The sequence below is a fragment of the Miniopterus schreibersii genome (assembly GCF_964146895.1).
Source record: "Miniopterus schreibersii genome assembly, chromosome: 5".
Classification (NCBI taxonomy): Eukaryota; Metazoa; Chordata; class Mammalia; order Chiroptera; family Miniopteridae; genus Miniopterus; species Miniopterus schreibersii.
In genome coordinates, this window is record NC_138106.1 from 2,642,044 (window position 1) to 2,661,346 (window position 19,303).

The 19,303-nt window shown below is 52.2% G+C and overlaps 1 protein-coding gene across 1 annotated transcript in view; it reads right to left on the reverse strand.

The window, feature by feature from the left end:
* Window positions 1-19,303, reverse strand: part of MRPS6 (mitochondrial ribosomal protein S6) — a 63,294-nt gene that overhangs the window by 10,102 nt on the left and 33,889 nt on the right. Inside the window, exon 2 of the mRNA XM_081138215.1 lies at window positions 8,044-8,183. Within this exon, the coding sequence (XP_080994341.1) occupies window positions 8,044-8,183 (140 nt within the window). The remainder of the gene's footprint in view (window positions 1-8,043; window positions 8,184-19,303) is intronic.

Consider the following 19,303-nt stretch of genomic DNA (forward strand, 5'->3'; position numbering starts at 1 on the left):
TGATATGGCATGTTAGTGGCGTGGCAGAGACAAGGGGGTAATTACAGCTCATGAAGACACCAGGGTTTCTTGAGAAATGAACCAAAATGGTGTAAACTCCTCCACTACCCAGCCATTTACCACTCCCCCGTCTCCAAATAATTATGGCCACTTGGTGGCCAGGGCAGGGAACTTTCTCACTCAACACAGCCCCCAGCATCTTTCTCCCTATTTTATCCATATAGTCCCGCATTCAGTTTCATCAAAATGTCCTTTCCACCTACCATGGACAAGTTACGACCTCACCTCCATCTGCCAAAATTGCCACCATTCTTCTAGAGCAGGCTGTTTTCTTTGAACACACATGCATCCTCTCTGAGCTCCTGGTTTCTAGAAGCATCTTCCTCTCCTGTGTGCTGGTGAAATACCATGTATGGCACAGGGTAACCTGGCTGTGTCCACTGCCAGCTATATGTGCTCCAAGTCCCCTCCCTCCGGAGTCCACGGGTGGTGGCCTGCTCTCGTGGGCTCAGCCTGCCCTCCTTTACGGTCAGGGATTCAAGTTATCCAAGTACCATACATAGGCTCAGCAAGCACTGTTTTCTTCCATTTTCCATTCAGCTACACCAGAGGCAGTTTTTGTAGGCGAGCTTTGGAGTATAAACATGTTTCTAAGAGAGAGTGTGTTCACAGTTGCCAACAGCCAACTCAACAGCCCACAAACCAATTCTCAGTCATTCTGAACAGTATCCTCCATACACCAGCACTCACCAAACAATCCTAAGAAGCATCCCCAAAGCTCTGCACTGCTTTTGCGATAGGGACGAAAAGGATACCCAAGGAGGGAAACCAGAAGCCAAATACATCAGAAATGTCTTATTTAAGAGATTAAAAGGGAACTTCCCCATGTCCCAAGTGCTTTCACATCTTTTCAACAGCTTGAGGAAGAGGCTGAAGGGGAAGTGGAAGCGGGACTCCACATGGCCGGTCAGGAAGTGGACGTGGGACTCCACCTGGGCGGTCAGGTTGTGGATGTGGGACTCCACGTGGCCGGTTAGGAAGTGGAAGCGGGACTCCACGTGGGCGGTCAGGTTGTGGATGTGGGACTCCACCTGGGCAGTCAGGTTGTGGATGTGGGACTCCACGTGGCCGGCCAGGAAGTGGAAGCGGGACCCTACATGGCCGTCAGAAGGGGAAGAGGAGTGCTGGTGTGGGCTGGTTGGGCCCAGTGGCCCTCTCCCTGGGACAGCTACCACTCTAGCAGTTTTCTTTGAGCTTTATACTGGTTCATCAAGGTCACTCAGCTAAATGGCCACGGCCAGGATTCCAACAGCAGGTCTTCTGCCTCCAGGGCACAGGAAGCTGCAGACAGCTTTGGGGCCAACGGGTTACAGAATCACAGAAGGTAAGTGCTGGGGAGGACCCTGCAGACAAGGCCGCGCGACCCCCTCCTGCCGCTTAGGAGGGAACTGCCTGTTCCAGGTCATAAAGCGAGAGGCAGCCCCAGACTCCAGTTCCCACTGTCAACCGCCTCTCTTCCTACCTAGCAACCAGCATTCTGGAGGTTTCTCAAGGATAAAGAGAAGTCCTAGAAAAAGGCCTGGAAATCCTAAACTTGGCTTCCACAGCCCCGTTGCCTTTACTTTCTTAACCTACTCTGCCTCCCTCCACCAGTCATGACCCTCCTCTAAACGACACCCAAACAGCATAGTGGCCAAATGCAAATGAGTCTGTGCCCACACCACAGCTGTGACAGTCATTTCAAGCCTATCACCTGCTCATCTGTGCCTGGGGCTCATTTGGGCAAAGACAGCCTCAACTGCCACGCTTATCACACCATGGAAATTTCCACAGACAGGAAACTCCACAAACAGAGAAGGGGGAGTGGCCCAGAGGCACAGACCTTACTGCAGCCACCCCCAGCCGACAGCCCCTCCCACCACCCTCCCAGGGAGCCAAGCCGCCTCCCCACCGTCAGAGAAGCAAGCAGAAGTCCAGGGCAAATCGGCCTGCCTCAGTGGCCCAAGCACACAGGTCCACGTGGCTTTCCCACTCAGGAGAGACCACATCCATCTCTGGCTGCTGCCTGTATGAATGCTTTGTTCTCACCTGTTTATCTTGGGTAAAAGGAACTGGCCAGTTAACATCAACTGTGGGCAAACCTCAGGAGGTGGCTGAGAATATGGGGGCACTCGTGGCTCTACCTCCTGGGACGCTTGGACAGCTGGGAGAGGAGTCACACACAGGTGTTGTGCTGGCAGAAACCTAGGCTCCAGCATCTCTAGTCCCCGTGGCAGCCACGTACAGCCAGCTCCCAGCGCTGGGCTTTCCTAACTAGAGGCCTGAGGACGGACAGTGAGTCCCTACAGACACCAGAGCCCCAGCGTAGCTCTGCGTTTCCATTTTCACACATGAAGAAAGTGAGGCCTAGAACCAACCCCTTGTAGTTGTGGGTCCAGTCGCTTCCGATGCCCACAGGGGCCTTTCCCAGCACTGCACAGATCTGTGACAGACCTGCAAAACGGAGTCAGGGTGAAGCCATGACCCTGAAACTCCCGACACCCGCTCCCCCTCCACGCTGCTTAAGGTTGCCATGGAGAAACCACTCTGAAATTCAGATAAGCTGCTGTTCGAGGGGCCAAAAGGGGCCTAGTGTTTCCAGAGGAATCTGAGAGCCCTTTGCTCCACCTTCCTCGTGGCCTAAGAAAGGGAAGGACTCAACTAACTATGTGAAATGCCAACATCTGCTTCATTGCCTCCCCAAGCTGGCAGAACCGAAACACAGGACCCAAAGTCACAGCCCACGAGGACTCTCTCCCATCTCCACCCTTACCACAGGCTCTTTACTCCAGGGAAAACAGTTTAGATTATGATAGAACTGCAACTGCCCACACATACCCTAAAGCTGACATTCCAATAAGAAACAAAAGTAATCTAGTTCTCCCAACAGCTAGTTTTCCATTCCCCATTTATGCAGCTTAGCAGCCTAAAATCTATTGTATTATGCGTTCCCAGAACCTTCACCACGTGCTCAGTGGCACAAGTGAGGTGTCTGCACACCCGGCAGCCAGGGCTGGTGCAAGCACTCCCATCGCCTAAAGCACAAAGCCCAGCGGCATGTACACTTACAGGGGTGTTTCCCGGGTGTGGTTCCAACCAGACCATCGCTTCACCTACGAGGTGGGCACCATCACTCCACGGCCAAGCGCCCCTTTCTACAGAAAAGCACTACACTTCTGAGCAGCACCAACTCTGCAGAAGCGAAGCAAGGAGATGACTGACTCCGGGAAGGAGAGGACAGGAAGGTCCCCGACACAAACGCATTCTCGTCACAGATTCCCATGCTCAGCAGGTGAAAGGACAGCGGGTTATTTCATAGGTAGAACCTGTCCACGTGGTCTTCACAGATAACACACCCACCTTGTGTTTCTCGAGACTCATACTATAAGACTCCCCACGGCCATGACTGAAACCACGGGTCTGAGGACCCAGAGAAACGGCTTCCCCAGGACCGATGAGCCCAAGCTGAAAGGGGCGCCGCCAGGAGCACTCCATCTGCAGCAGCAGTTTCCCAAGAGCCCACGGCTCGGTCCTTTCTGCTCCACTTGCCTGGGTCCCAACCCCAGGGCCCCTGGGTCAGGTACAGGCTGTGCAGACTGCCCAGGACTATCAGCCCCCCCATGTGCTCCCCACAGTGGCCGAGGGAGGAAATGGATGTTCCTGCAATGCTCCTAAATGTAAAGGTTGCATCTGCCTTTCGTCTCATTTGTCTCAACCCTGTATTTCCGAGTTTCCAGAGAAAGCGCCTGCCTGAATTGGAGTTGGATTCTTCGTCTGTCGAACAGTCACACACTCACTCACAGCCTCCCCTTCCCCCAGCAGACAAGTGGAAATTTCCACTGAAGCGTTCAGTGGCTCGCAGTGGGTGGGGGGAGGGGTTTGGAGCCAAAGCATCCTGGAGCCTTTTTGAAGACAGAAAACAGATCGTTTGGATGCCAGTTCCTGGACTGTGTGGGTCAAACCTTGCTGAATCCAGCTCCCCTGAGGCGGTGAGTTACCTTCAAACCAAGGCACCTGCATGGAAAAGCCCATTTCTATTTTCATCTGCTGGGCCTCTGCACTTGAAAAGCCACTAAACCTGCCGCAGGATCCTTTCAAATGGTGCTCAGCCACTAAAAGCAACGCCCGGGGCCATGCAGCCTGCCCTGCGAGCCCACCATGGACCACCCGCACACGAGGATGGGTCGGGACACTGGCCTGGACTTCGGGCTGCCAAGCAAGCCCGAGAGCATGGGATGAATGCTGGCTGCCGGGAAACTACACGCAGAGTCCGTCTCCTCGGAGAGGGTGCCAGCTCTCCTGGAGTAAGCTGTAGACACATTTGGGGAACGAGTCAGTAAAATTCCACTGATTCACCAGAGCCAGTTATTTTTATCACTCTCGTACCGTAAATAGAAGGGCATCTATATGCTGTCCAGCAACTCTTTGCAATTCACCCCTATTCACATTTTAAAGCCAACGAGGGAGAAGGGACAGACAGAGAAGAAAGACCTCCTCAGTGCTCACATTCCAAAGTCAGCCCAGCTCACCAGTCAGATCAGACCTGGGAAACCAGGCAGAGCCAACCTGGGGCATCTTTTACAAACAACACAGGCCAGCACTGAACTTCGGGCACAGCCTCTCTGGTTCCCTCTCCAGCACCAGAAACCACTCGGTCTCAGTCTCAGTCCGGCCCCACCCAGTGGAAAGTGAGTGCAGGGGAGACACAGGTTCTTCTGCAGGGCGACTGCGTGAGGCCTCAGCAGGGTCCACACGAGCACCTGCTCCCACTGCTCCTTCCTGCGCGCGTGATCCCGCCCCTCACACTCCGAGGAGCATGGTGAGGCTGCTCCACAGCACCCTGCCTCTGCCAGGCTGATGAAGGTGCCCGGGGAGCACATGAAGATACAAAGGAGAGAAAATCGAGGGGGCCTCCAAGAAGCACATGCACAGCCGAGAATGAACCCCAGGTCTTCTAAGAACCCTGGCTCCGAGTCGTCCTCTGTAGTTTCTGGACACAGCCTGGGGACAACAGGTGAGTGAGACCGGAACCTCCACATGGACAGCTGGTCCAGAAGACCCAAACTCCCCAAGCACCAGCCTGGCCCAAGCGGCAACTGGGACATCTGGTCAACGCCCCCGTTCCTAAACGCACACCCCTGGGGGACAACTGACGTGGGAAGTGACTTCCCCTGGAAAAACATTCTTAATCAGTTTTTATTAAGATGATGCCTGAGGTATCATCCCGTCCCTGGTAAAGGAGGCCTGGCCCCAGCTCTGCTCTGCTGCTGGCTGGAACAGAGCAGCATTTTAGAAACAGGTTTTCAAATGGTGCTCAGCTATACGTAAGTGACCTGTTGCTTCTATCACCCCCAGAGACTGAGTTAAGTAAGTTTCTGTGAATCGGCCTGAGAGCCTAACCATCAGTTGTTCCAATGGGCAAATAGGTTCCCAGTTACAAACAGACTCACAGACACATGTCTGGAATGTGAGTCACCTGCCTTTAAGGTGGGGACTGACCAAGTTAATGTCTGGACTATAATTGTGTGTGTTTTTTTTTTTTGCGTAAGCTGCATACAAGACCTGCTGTAATAGTAACACCAGGTACAACTTTCAAGGTGCCACCATCCTCCTCGGATAACCCGAAAACAGGAGGCTCTCTCCTGCCTGAGCACTTTCTACCATGTCTTTCAGGCCTACTGGGCACGTGTGCAGGAGGGGTGTGGGTGTGGGTGTGGGGAAAGGAGGTGAGGGTGGGAGAATGGCAGAGGCAGTCACCCTACATGATGGGGTGTCACTGACAGATGCCTGCCTGGCTGAGCCAAGCCAAGGGAACCTGTTATGCGGGGCCTGCCCTCACCCCCTGGCTGGTGCGAGGTGAGCCACATGCAGGCCAAGTCCCCAATTCAAATGAAAACTCCTTGAGATCAGCAACCACGACAATCACGAGAACCATGCTGAGACCTAGGAATACCACCTGGGCATCCTTCTTCTCCCATAAAATGTAAGAGCAACAAACAGGTAACACCAAGCGCAGCACATCAGTGTGACGTCTCGGAGGGCATCGAGCTCACCCATCAGCCAGCTAAAACACGGTCCTACACAGCAGCCTCAGGACTGAAATCGGTGCCCACCAAAGCTCCAGAGCCAGGGCAGGGCATGGCCCCAGGGCTGTTCGGGAAGAGCTGGCAACATCTGCGGGCTGTGGCTCCTGGGAAGGTTAGATCGTACAAGGCTCCCGCGCCTAACTGAGCGCAGACGCCGCGTCTTCGGGTGGAGATCTGTGTAACTAGCATTTCAGAGACAACACTCTGGAAAACATCACCTTAAACAAAAATCCCAGGCATGGATTTATCCCAGAAAAGCAAGCTTAAGACAGGAGCCTCCCCGACTGGGGCTGGGCACCCTTCTGTGTCTATATGTAGCACACACACTATACACTTTAAGAAAGCTGCTTCTCCTTTGCTGAGACTGCGAGTGAAAAAGAACAAATAAACCCTTCACCTAAACGGACGAAGTGACTGCAGCACAGAGCGCGTGGGGCGCGTGTGCCTGAGGCCCCGGGATGGAAGGCGAGTGTGTCTCAGCTCTGACTAGGTCCGGGTGTTTGTCCAGGACTCTGATCTGTCCACCCGTGAAAGCAGCACCGGCCTACCCCGGCACTGCGCACGCACAGGGGCCGGAAACGAAACACGTCAACACAAAGCCGCTCACACCGCGGTCCTCGGCAGCAGCAGCACCGCCCAGCAGCAGAAGCGATGCGCAGACCGCGGCACGCCGACCTCCACACGTGAAACCCTCTCCCGGGAAAGCCTCCTGCTGCACCCCGAAAGCACGTGGGCGCGGACACCGGAGAACCTGGCTCATCAGTCTCGGCCAAACAAAAAGGCAAAAGGATTCACAGCCGGCTGTTAAAACCAAAGCCCTCTGTGGTTCAGTTTTTAAAAAAATATTACACACACAACCTCCATCCCTCACGGTTACGACTGTGTAGGAGGAACAGCCACTGTGCGCTTCACGTCGCCTGGCAACGCCTCGGCCCTCCCCGAGGCCTCTGGAAGGCAGACCACTAGCGCGGGCGAAGCCGGCGAGGGCGAGGCTGGCAGCAGGTTTAGCTGCAGCGAGAAGGCCTCAGCGGGAGACCCTGCCGGCTACCCCGCGGCCTGCCCCGCACGGACCAGGGGCTCCACGCGAGGACCGCAGCGCCCAGTGGGTCCACAGAGCGCGCCTTCAGAGACGGCGGGGACGGGAGGGCCACCACGGAGCTCAGCGAGCAGGAAGCGGAGGCCACCCGCTGTCGAGCAGCAGAGGGGGACCTGGCCTCTCCTCCGGGATCCTCCGAGGAAACGACTGGCTCCCGGACCCCCTCCACCCCACTCCCGGAAGCCCGGCCGTGTGCGACGCTCTCCCTCCAACCAGGAACCAGGGCGAGAAGGGGACACGGTCGGGCCTAGGGAAGCCGTGTGCCAACTCGACAAGCTGGTCTCAAAGGGTTTCCACAAAGGACAGTTGTCACTACAGAATCGAACCCCTGACAGACGTCTGAGGAAGTGGCCGCACACTGTGAGAAACAATCCCATTTCGAAAGCTGTGATCACTGGTCGAGCGGACACAGTGATCAGGCTCCGTTTACACAGCGCAGCCCGAAGCAGCTCACTCTGCCCGTTACCTGCAGCCTACACGTTCGCGAAGAACGCACTGAGCACGTGAAGGGCACACTGCTCACCGACGGGATTCAAGGCCAAAGTTAAAGGAACGCCAGGGAAACAGTGCTTAGGTTCCCCAGTGGAGAGCTCCTAGCCTGCTGCTCCCAGCACGGCCTGTGTTTGTGCTGGGTACAGTCTGTGACGGGCCAGCGTCACTGCCTCCCATCCACTGGGGACACAACACTGCTGGGCCATGTACCTGGACACCCCGGCCCGACGGGATCTGACTATGAAATTATAACAATTTCTATGATGAATCAGCAGCATTCTTTACAGAGCTGGCCAAAGACATGGCTCAAAGGTTCAGTGAGAAACTTACCCTCCTCTGCTGTGCCGCTGACTGTGGGCAGAGATCCTGTAAGGAAGCTCGCGCTCACCGAGGTTCTCCAAGTTCCTCACGACCGCCCCTCTGTCCATCAGGGCCTCTATCGTCCGTTTCAAAGCAGCAGCGGTCTCTGGCTGTTTTGTTTTGTTTTTGTTTTTAAAAAGAAGGAAAAAACACATCAGAATCCATGTAAGAACTAGAATGATCAGTCTGGTCAGTTCTAATCCTAACAGCTCTACTGGGGAAATCTAAATCTGAGTCAAAGCAACAGAAACTGTCTTTGGCTACCTTAAATTTTTTTAAAAAAGAGAGAAAAAGAGAGGGAGAGACAGAGAGAGAGACCGACATTTACTGTAAAGATATGCGATAGCTCACAGATACGAAGGGGAATCTGAAGAAGCCGGCCTCGGAGAGTCCAGGGGCAGAGCAGCTCCAGGGTCTGGGAGGCAGGCACTAGGAGCGGCTTCTTCAGGGCGCCTTGGCCAGGACGAAGCAGCACCAATCACTGTCAGTCCTTGCATCCCACGGCTCAAGTTCAAACTCCAGGGAAAGAGCATCCTCTTGGCAGGACACTTTGCCCATCCCACCAAAACCACAGCCGGCGGAAAAGAGGTTATCCCCCAAAGAAAAGTTGGGAGATTGTAACCAGACTGGGGAAAGATGAGTAGGACCCAATCTCTGCCCTCATGGAGCTTACAGTCTGATAGAGGGATTAACACAAAACCCCACGCGAGACCAGGGGCAGGACGCGAGTGGCACCGGGACCAGGGCGCTCAGCGAGGGGAAAGCAGTCAGCTGGGAGGGGGGTTTTACCACTGAAGGCTTAACCGAGGGAAGCCCCGAAGGTGACAGCGGGAGATGCAGAGAGCAAGCGAACCAGGCACTGAGTGCAGCAGAGACTTAAGAGTGAGCTGAGGAGAGAGGAGGCCCCTGGAAGAAGTCAGGACAAGGGAGGTTGAGAAGTAAGATTCCAGGTTGGGTAGAAGTCTATCAATAACAAATGCCTGTTATAAAAAAATCCAAACAACAGACATCCCATCATCCAGAGATAAAAGACTTCACCCACTGGGACGAAGTTTTCCCGGTATCTCTCTGCAGGGGTACGCACAGAGAGATGGGCGCAAGAGGCTTTTCAGGTCAACCCCAGCTAACGGAGAGTGGACAGGGAGGGAAGGTGGCCAAAGAGGCCACCAAAATAGGCGGCTGGGAGAGGTGCTAATAGCCACAGGGAAGCAAAGGTAAATGTGGTTTAGGACACGCCCCCCGGGGTGGACCTCTCAGGACGTCAACGTCAAGCTCAACGAGAGGGTGGGTGGAATGACACCCCCGGCAGCCCCGGAGCGAGAGCACTGCGGAGGGCGCGCCCGAGAACCTCGGCACAAACATCTGGGGGCTGACGAGAGGACTCAACGCCGGGGCAGCAAATGGAAAAGGTACAAACTGAGTGACAGGTGGCGAACGGAGACGAAGGAAAAGCCACAGTGTGGTGGCCGCACGGTCACTTGGCAAGACGGGGCTGGAGGGCAGGCTGAGTCCGTGGTGGAGGTGAGACAGCAATGACGAGAAGGCGCCAGAAGTGGGGGGCAAACACGTGTGAGCAAAGAGTTCTAGGAAACAGAAAACCTGAGCAAGTTACAGTGAAAGGGAAGGAACCAGCCACAAGGACAAAACGTAAGATGTCTTCAACAATGAAGACGACGCTGGCATGTGCCTTGCTGTGTGAGTGCCACATGCCCGAACTGGCCGTGTTCTAGCGTCACATGCTCAACCTTCACACACACGGAAAAGAAGGGTTACAGATTCGGAGCCTGGGCCCAAGATGCTACTCTACGGGTACAGGAGCCGGTCTGCACAAGAGCCTGACGCAGGGAGGACGACAGTGACACAGCAGTCAGGAGAGGAGGCCAGAGGACACCTGGGCAGGAAGGGGACACCTCCCGGGCACCGTGAAGGGAGGCAGTGCAGAGATTCTGCCGTGCAGGGGGGAGCCTCAGAAAGCACGCCTTCCCAAGGGTGGCTCTGGATCGAATGAAAAGAAAACTGCAGAACCACCTAAGTGCGCTCCAGGAAGCCAGGGAGATCCACCATTCCCATCCGGGTCCTTCCTGGCGAACGCTGCTAAAATGCTGTGAATGCACTATTAGTTTAAGGGTTAGGTATAAAATTTTTACCTGCATTTCATATTGTAGCCCACTAGAGATTTTAAAAATGCCTACTGAAAATTCTTTTTATCTTTAACCAACCTTATAAAACAAATTTCCTAAAACCAATAAAAACAGGCCAAAATCTCTTTCCATTGACACTAACTTGGTAGAAGGTCTACGGCAACCTGTAACTCCTCACATCTCATTAGTTCACAGACATTTCCATAGTTTTGCAGAAGCCTCATTGCTAACAGCAGGGTAGTATTTCATTTCATTAAAAATGTGATTCCTTGACCTGGCATCGCATCAACTAGCTTGTGATGAGGCGGGTGAACACCTCTCCAAATAAAGAACAAGAGCTCAGAAAACAAACAGAACTTGGATTGATCACTGCTAGTCTTCCGATTAGCTACCCAAATCACACATTCTAATTTTAGTTTGCCTTATTAAAAAGGAATGCATCTCAATACCTCGTCTTGTTTAAATTCCAACTCAAGTATTTATAGGCTTGTGAAAGAAAAGATTTTCTTCTGTCCAAAAAAGGGGATATTAGCTTCCTAACAAGAATGTTACTTAGGGAATTATCAAAACACATTTGTTTGACTTTGGTATGTCAAGGTCAAATTGTGACTGCTTGAACAGACACGTTCATTTCACTGTGATTTCAAATTACTCAAAAGTTTAAAAACAAAGATGAAGGTGGGGTAGAAGTATTTCTTGTTTATTAGGGAGCTCAGCCTGTTCTATATAACTGACCTTGGCACTGTAAATGGGGGGTCAGCAAACCAGGGCCCGTGGGCCAAGCCTGGCTCTCTGCCTGTTTGTGTAATAGTCTTACAGGAACACAGCTCGGACGACCACACAGGGCCCACAGGGCCTTCCTGAGAGTACAGGAGAGACCCTGTGGCCAACAAGGCCTAACTATTCACTTCCTGGCCAACTTCTGCTCTGCAGTGTAACGGGCTCAGGGAAGCCGGCGAGGCCTCCATCCACTCATTCTAAATATACCCGAATAAAACCATAGCCTGGGCCACTGAGCTACAGAAAGTGAATTCCCCATGGGTGGGTCACCCAGCAGACACACAAGGCACCAACCTAAACATCAGCTGACTGCTCAAATCACCACGGCATTCAGCAGGAATTCTACAAAATCACCAGGCCGGCCGGCATGCTCGTGATCTAATCAACCCAGGTCGCCAACTTCAACTTTCCTCATCAAAACAAAATTTTTACACTTAAAAACAAAGTTGTGCTTAACCCAGCACAAGGTTCAGTGTAAAACCCACAGGCTACAGTGAGCAAGTGATCTGACCGCCATAATCCTCATTTAATTAAACCATTTGTTCCAACTATTCTGAGAGCTGGCCTGGCCGTGTTTCCGATGGGCTTCTCCCGCCATCCGCAAGCAGCTCTTCCCCCTCCGCCTCTGTCACTGGGACACGATGCTGGAAAGGCAAACGGGGTACTGACCACGCTCTCTTGCAAAACTATGGGAGAGAACAGCGAAATGAATGGGGATGGAAACCAGGAAAACGACTCCGGTCCCAGCTCAGCCACTGACGAATCAGTTACACAGCCCTGAGTGCGTAATTAAAATTTACCAATGTTAAATTTGTGCCTCCATTTCCTCACGTGCTAAGTTAGTAGTTCTCAATGAATTTTCTCTCTCTACAAGTTTCGCATGGACAGCATTCATAGGCCATTCTCAGAACTGTATAACTTGGGGGTAACTGGAAAAGTAACTGTTAGATGCTTTTCAAAGGTCAAAGACAGCCAACACTTGAGAGCTTAACTGCCCCATTATATGCCCATGAATCATTTTTACTAGCCCATTTATAACAGACATGGAGTAACTACTGCACAAAGACTTAACAGGCTTAGGGAGGGGGGAGCACAGAGGCACCCAGGTATACAAGGTGTGCTAGGAAAGTAACAAACACTGCAATGCAGTGAAAAACTGTTGTGTGCTCTGCAAAAACAAAAGCACCCCAAGTTTTTAAAAGAATGTTATATTAAATACTGTAGATTCACAGCTCAGACATACCAAGTGGTCATTTAACCGTCAAAGCTATAGAGCTTTAAGAGCTGCTACAGGATGTCTTAGGTGAAAACCACTCGCAAATATGGTATTTTACACGATCACCTTTACGAGAACAGTTACGGGGCTAGAGGACGTGCAGAAGTAACGTGAGTGGCACAATCAGTTGTAGAAGAGGCGGCATGTACATCCTGACATCTGGCGATGGAGCGACAACTGAACGGTCGGTCTCTCAAGAGTAGACCAAATCCTGTGGGCATCAGGAGGACAGGGTGGACCTTATGAAGCCATCACTGGGAAGAATCATCTCCTAGGGCTCCACCTACTATTTGCCTAGAATCCTCTCCAAGTGTCTTCCTCAAGACAAGCATTTCCCAGTTGCTCACTGTGAAATCCACCTCCAAAAGGGTAGCCACGGGGATGTGAAACCGTCTCTGCAGGTTGAAAATGTGTGACAGGGACATGAAGACGGACGCAGCAAGTCAGCAGCAGGAGGCGGGAGCGCAGGGAGCACGGGTCGGACCGCGGGCTCCGGCCAGGCCCCACGGCGGCACACCCACCTCCAGGAGACTCCAGGAGGGTCGGTTAGGGCGCTCGCAAGTGGGTGGGGCTGACACGACAGAAGGACGGGAGGAAGATTCGGACGAAATTCATGTTTAGGGTAGAATCAACCTGGGCACCGAGTCTTGTATAGGTGGAAGCCACTGCTTTTTTCCACTCGAGGCAGTTTTTTTTACTAGAACATTAAGATTTAAGTTTCTTCACTCGCCTACAATGGTAAAAATGTGAACTTTCTGGAGCACAATTTAGCGATAAATATTAGTTTAAAATGTGTATACCTTCCATCGCACAGTCACGTCTAGGAATTGACTCCCAAAGCTGCCCTGCCCACGCACAAGATCTAGCTATGGGCACACTCGCCGCGTGCAGGGGGAGGGAGTAAATGGAGACAGCTGCTTGAACAGAAGACCTCTCAGCACTGCTTTCACTGACTGAACAAGTACTATGCAGCCATTAAAACATAGGATGTTCAGTCTTCTATGTTGACATCAAAATACCTCAAAAAGCCCTGGCCGGTTTGGCTCAGTGGCTAGAGCGGCGGCCTGAGGGCTGAAGGGTCCTGGGTTCGATTCCAGCCAGGGGCACGTACCTCAGCTGCAGGCTCGACCCCCAGCCCTGTGCAGGAGGCAACCAACTGACGTGTCTCTCTCTCACATCGATGTTTCTCTCTCTCCTCTCTCTCCCTTCCACTCTCTGAAAAGCAATGGAAAAATATCCTCTGATGAGGATTTAAAAAATAAGAAAAAAACGCAAAACTTTAATAAAGAAATCAGCGTGTGTAATCAACCTACACAGGTTTTTGTTTTTTCAGAAGAAAAAAGTTAATTTTGTACACACATGAAAGGAGGTCTGGATGAGTACACAGCAAAATACTACCCGTTTTCCCTAAGTAATGAGTGTCCTATTTTTTTTTTAACACTTTGCCGTCATCTGGTTTATTTTACAATGAGCAATGAAAGGGGCAAACTGAGTTTTAAGAACTTCTTCCCCTAACTCTCTGCCAGGGCTCTCTTCCAGTAGGTGCCGAAACTGGTGGGTGCTGCTGACGCCCTGACCACGCGCCTCGGCACGAGCGCTCCTCCGCTGGCTCCGCACCCACGCAGTGTCTAACGGCGTGACAACCAGAGGACGGCTCCCGCGGTGACGGGAAGAGTGCGGCAGAGCCGCGGCATCACGAGCTGCTGCACCTCGGGATCGGGGGAGCGGGAACCCGCAGTCAGGAGCCCAGGCATCTCTGGTCCTAGGCCCAGGGCGGGCCAGGGAAACCGTGGTGAGGGGAGAAGTGAGAGGAGCCATGTGACCAGGACTGAGAGTCCCGGGACCTGAGAAATCTAACATTAAAATGTTCTTTTAGGTCAGTGATGAAAATAAGGAGCCCAGAGAAGAATGAGAGAAAAACAAAACCGGAGGAGCAGGAGCACAACGCCTGCGTTCGGCACCGGTTACCGCCACGGCACCAAGGCAGCGGGCGCTCAGCCCGGCTCACGGTGCGGGTGTAAAAGCGGCAGGTGGCGGCAGAGCAGCTCCGGCCGGAGGCGGGCAGGATGCCCTGGGCCCGCCTCAGCCTTCGATGCAGCGGGCGCCCAAGGGACCCCTGCAGCCAGCACGTGCTCAGCTGTCAATACCAGCATTGCCTAGAAGCAAACAGACTTCCAGAGCTAACCCAGAGTCCTGGCCGGTCTGGCTCAGTGGTGAGTGTCGACCTGCGGACTGAAAGGTCCAGGTTCCTTTCTGGCCAAGGGCACGGACTGGGTTGCAGGCTCGTGGGGCGTGTGCAGGAGGCAACCAATCAATGTGTGTCTCTGTCTCTGCCTCTCTCCTCCTTCCGCTCTCTCTGAAAAGCAACAGAAAAAATACTCTCCGGTGAGGATTAAAAAGAAGACGTGACCCACAGAGCACGGTCCTGATCACATGGGATCAGCCCTGTATGAACTTACCACTGTCAGGTGCTGTGTCGAGGTTACCAGCACCTGTAGTTGAACCATAACAGTGTTGTTCCTTAATTAATCCATTTCTTTCTGAGGTCTTAAGTCTAGGAATACCATTCAGAGATCATTTACGGTCAAATTTGGGGGCTCACTTGCAGGTAAGTGACCATTCCTTTCATGATCTGGTAAGTCGAAGGACCATGGCAAAAACGCCAAGGCACTCCCCCGCGCACACTGGGATCATCTGGGGAGCTGTAAAAATGAGATGCTTGGGTCTCACCCTCAGGCATTTCTACTCAGCTGGCCTGGGGATTCAAAACTCTTTGGCACTAGAATTGTTTAAAGCGCCCAGGTGCAAATAAAGGTGAGAACCACATTCTAGTAGGAAGGTGCCTGGCTTCTCATCACCCCAAAGATAGATGATTCTGGCTGAACTGCTGTTTATAAAGGATTTTCAGCAACAATCTCCTCCAACTCTAAGGGTCATAAAAGCTCCACTTTGCTCACAGATACAATGGAGCCCTCCCTGAACGTGAAATGGAGAAAGGACAGTCCAACAGGTGACTACTTGCAGTTCGTACCACTTCCACAGCTGGCAACATCATCAAAATTAAGGCCCCCCCCCCCATGCTTCCTAGTCGAAGGGCACCCCAAACGCACAATCCTTTCACTGGGAGACCTCCTTTCCATCCTTTCCATCCCCCTCCAGATGCACACAGATGAATAAAAGATGGGAAACAGAAAGACTGGCAGGAGTCCTGGTTACTATGACAGCAAATAAATGAAATGCCAAAGCTCATGAAACTGATAGTGAGCGCCGGAGTCAGGTGGACGTCCCCGAGCTGTGCTGCTCACTGCTCCCCTTCCTGCTCAATTCAGCCCCTGCGTCGCCTGGCGTTCAGCCTCCTGGGAGAGGAGACGCTGGAGAGATGGGGGGGGGGGGCAGCAAAGATCCCGAGAGTAGAGAACAAAGGGTTGCCAGAAAATTCTATTCAGATCCAATGAGTCTTCTAAACATCCGTGTACGGGTTTAGCAAAAATGTTAGGTGACAGGGTCAAGAGAAATTATTTAATATATATATTATTTTTTATTTCAGAGAGAGGAAGGGAGAAACATCAATGATGAGAATGAGTCATTGATCAGCTGCCTCCCACATGCCCCCTACTTGGGACTGAGCCAGAAACCCAGGCATGTTCCCTGACCAGGACTCGAACCCTGAACTCCTGGTTCATGGGTTGATGCTCAACCACTGAGCCACGCCGGCTGGGCAAGGGAAATTTTTTAAATATGCACTGACAGAATCAGAAACTGGGGCTTTGAAAACAGTCAGACTGGCTTATCTTGCTGAACAACAGACCAAAGGTGTGTCCACCAACCGGGCCACTGCAGTGGGGCTTAATTCAAGTGTGGGGGGAAGGCACCTAAGGGGCCGCACCACCTGCAGAGCAGGAGGAGGGGTATGAAAGCAGCGGCTACGGAGTGAAACTGCCCTTTCGGATTCAGCTGCTCCCCACGGGGCGCCTCTCCTCGGGAACCGTGAGCACCGCCTCTCATCCCGCACGCGCTGGGGGGTCACCACTCAGGAGCAGTCTCTCACCCCACTAAGGCTGCATCCTGGAGGTGCAGAGAGCCTGGCACACAGCGCTCAGCAGATGTTCGACGAATACGTAAGTCAGCGAATAAACGGAACAATGGTAGATAAAAGCTGCCAATTTTACTTAATTCAACCAGTAAGAAAGACAGGGTTGAACCAAGTCACAAAATTCAAAGAGAAATAAGATCTTCATTGCAGGAAAATAGCAACATTTGGTGGGGGGCGGGGGGGACAAGGGCAGAGATGCACAAAGAAGGTAAAGCACATCTGATCGGTCAAAACAAAGATGCAAGTTAGGAACCAGGAATATAAAGAGATGAGAGACAGAAACAAAGGCACAGTGGAGACTCAAAGGTGCCTCCAAACTCCTAAAGATTCTTGGGCTGTAGTAAAAAGTGGCCATTCAACTTCTAGAGTGTACAGGGAATATTATAGTAATAAAGCCTGGTCTGTGAGAAGCGATGAAAACTTCTGGAACCGGAGTCAGCAAGCTCCACGTGGAGGCAAGAGGGCCTCACGGAGAACCTGCCACAGGCGGCCAATCAGATGTCAGGTTAGAGTCGGGAGAGCAGAAGCCGCGCCACGGGCACGGCGGCCCTCGTTTCATCTTATTCGTCCTCACTCCTGCAGTCTAACGGCAGCGGTGTCCACCTGGAGTACTATATCCAACTTGGAGGCCACATACGAAAGGCGGCATCAACCACCTCAAAACTGTCCAGAGAAAAACAAAAGACCCAGACGGTGAAGGGTCTGAAACCCATGTCGTTTGCTGTGCACCACAGAGAACGGAGAAGGCTATGCTGAAATCTGAGACTTAATGTATTTATCTTGAATATTTAACTTCCGAAGCAGAACTTGGGACTACTGAATGAAAGTCAGGGGCAGATCTGGTGTCCATAAGAAAACCCTTAAAAATCGGAACTTCCTTGAAGTGTAATGAACCTCCTGGGAGAGGGGCTGGTGGTTGGTCACACAGGCGTTTGCTTTACAGCTGCAGCTCATTCTTGTTATCTGTGGAATCCATATATGCCAATTTGCTTACTAGCTAAAACCTGTAAGCCTGTGCGCAATCAACCCTCCACTGCATTTGCGGTCGTTGGCAGACAAGCAGAAGCCTGGAGTCGTAGAGAATCTGAGGCCCCCAAAACGCATTCCCTCCCAGCTGAGGCCAACAAAGGGCTGCCCTGCACTCCTGTCTCAGCTCTCCTACCATAAGCAAGGCTCCTTTCCGTGGGCTAAGGAGTGCCGCATTTTTCACATTTTGTGCTTTTAAAAATGGTTAAAATGGCCCAAGTGTGGTGCTGAAGTGCTGCCCAGTGATCCTAAGTGCAAGGAGGCTGTGACGTGCTTTGTGGGGAAAATACGTGTTAGAATAGCTTCATTCAGGCCCAGGTTAGGGGGCTACTGGCCTTGAGTTCAATGTTTACTATTTGCAACATGTATGAAATGTGATGGCTTTAAACAGAAGCACTCATAAAACCAGGTTATGCACTGATCAGCTGAGATCGGCCTGCCGGAGCCTCACAGGAGCCCGGCCATGTCCGTCCCCAAGGAGCAGACATAACTACCACAAATAACACTAACCGCCCGTATTTCCTACACTGTGCACGCTCATGTCCGTGCACTGAGCACGTATGTTCTGGCTGTAGTTTTCACATGCTGTACAGAAGAATCAAACATGTACCGTCTACGCCCATTCAAAACACGGGCATCAGTTCTGCACTTAAAGAAATAAGCAGAATTTTAAAATTCCAACTGCTTCTGAATGTCACATGTTCTTTGGGGAGGGGTAGAAATGGGCAACAGGCTCCAATTTCATCTTGCAAATGCTACGTGAACGTGGGTGCCAGGACTTCCCAGTAAGTTGAGGGAATTCAACCCAAGCACCTAATTATGCTCCTTCCTGGAAACCTACTAGAACTGCTCTAAAGGGTTTTTGTTGTTGTTTTTAAGGTACAATCCTGTAAGAATGAGGGAGAAAAGAGGGGACAACAGCAATGCAAATTTGAAGAAAACAGAAAAGCAGCAATGGGGAAAACCAAGAATCAGCCACGTTTACACTAGAATTCCTCTAAGATCTGGGAATCGGCAACGCTGGGTACCGACCTCTGAAAGTGGAGGTGAAGAGAGACTGAAGTAAAAAGGCTGTCTGAAAGTTCAAGGGGTAGCTGGGCCCTTAGGTGCATACAGGAGGCGGTTTACTCTCTGACCAGAGGGCACGGGCACAGCTACAAGCCGGGAGGTGACACCACAGCGGGACTAAGAACCACGCACACGGAGCCCGGGCCCGGTGCTTCCCGGCTGCTCCGAGCACGGCGAGGCCGCTCGGCCTTCAGTCAGGAGAATCCGACCCTTCCAACGACGCTGCAGGCATCTTCCCGTCAACAGCCAGGCGAAGGGCAGGCGAGGAGGCCGACAAGCCCCAGCCACACGCAGAGCGTTCCAGTCTCTACTGAACGTAGGTCAACGAGCCTCTAACTGAGACCCAGAGGAAACTGGGGCAAGCGGACAGTGCGGCAGGGAGGCCAGGCCCTCAGAGATGAGCGGGGACAGCGTCGCCGAGACAGGGAAAGTCGAGGAACAAAGGCGCTCTTGAAAATTAAAAACCTGATAGAAATGTAAAAAAAATTCTTTTTCAGTAGGATAAGAAGAGAAAGTTTAGAAATACCCCTTAGAAAGTATAAAAAAAAAAAAGAAAAAGAAAAATTAAAAGACAAAGGACTGTATGAAAACAATGGGACCAGTCCAGAAAGTCTAGGAGCTGAACAAATGGTTCCAAAAAAGAAGAGAGCGCCGAGCTGGGCGGGCCTGGCTCAGCGGTTGAGCAGAAGATCCCGGTTCGATTCCCGGTCAGGGCACACACCCAGGTTGTGGGTTCGACCCCCAGTCAAGGGCGTGCAGGAGGCAGCCGATCAATGACTCTCTCATCATTGATGTTTCTTGTTTCTATCTCTCTCCCTTCTCCTTCCTCTCTATGAAATCAATAAA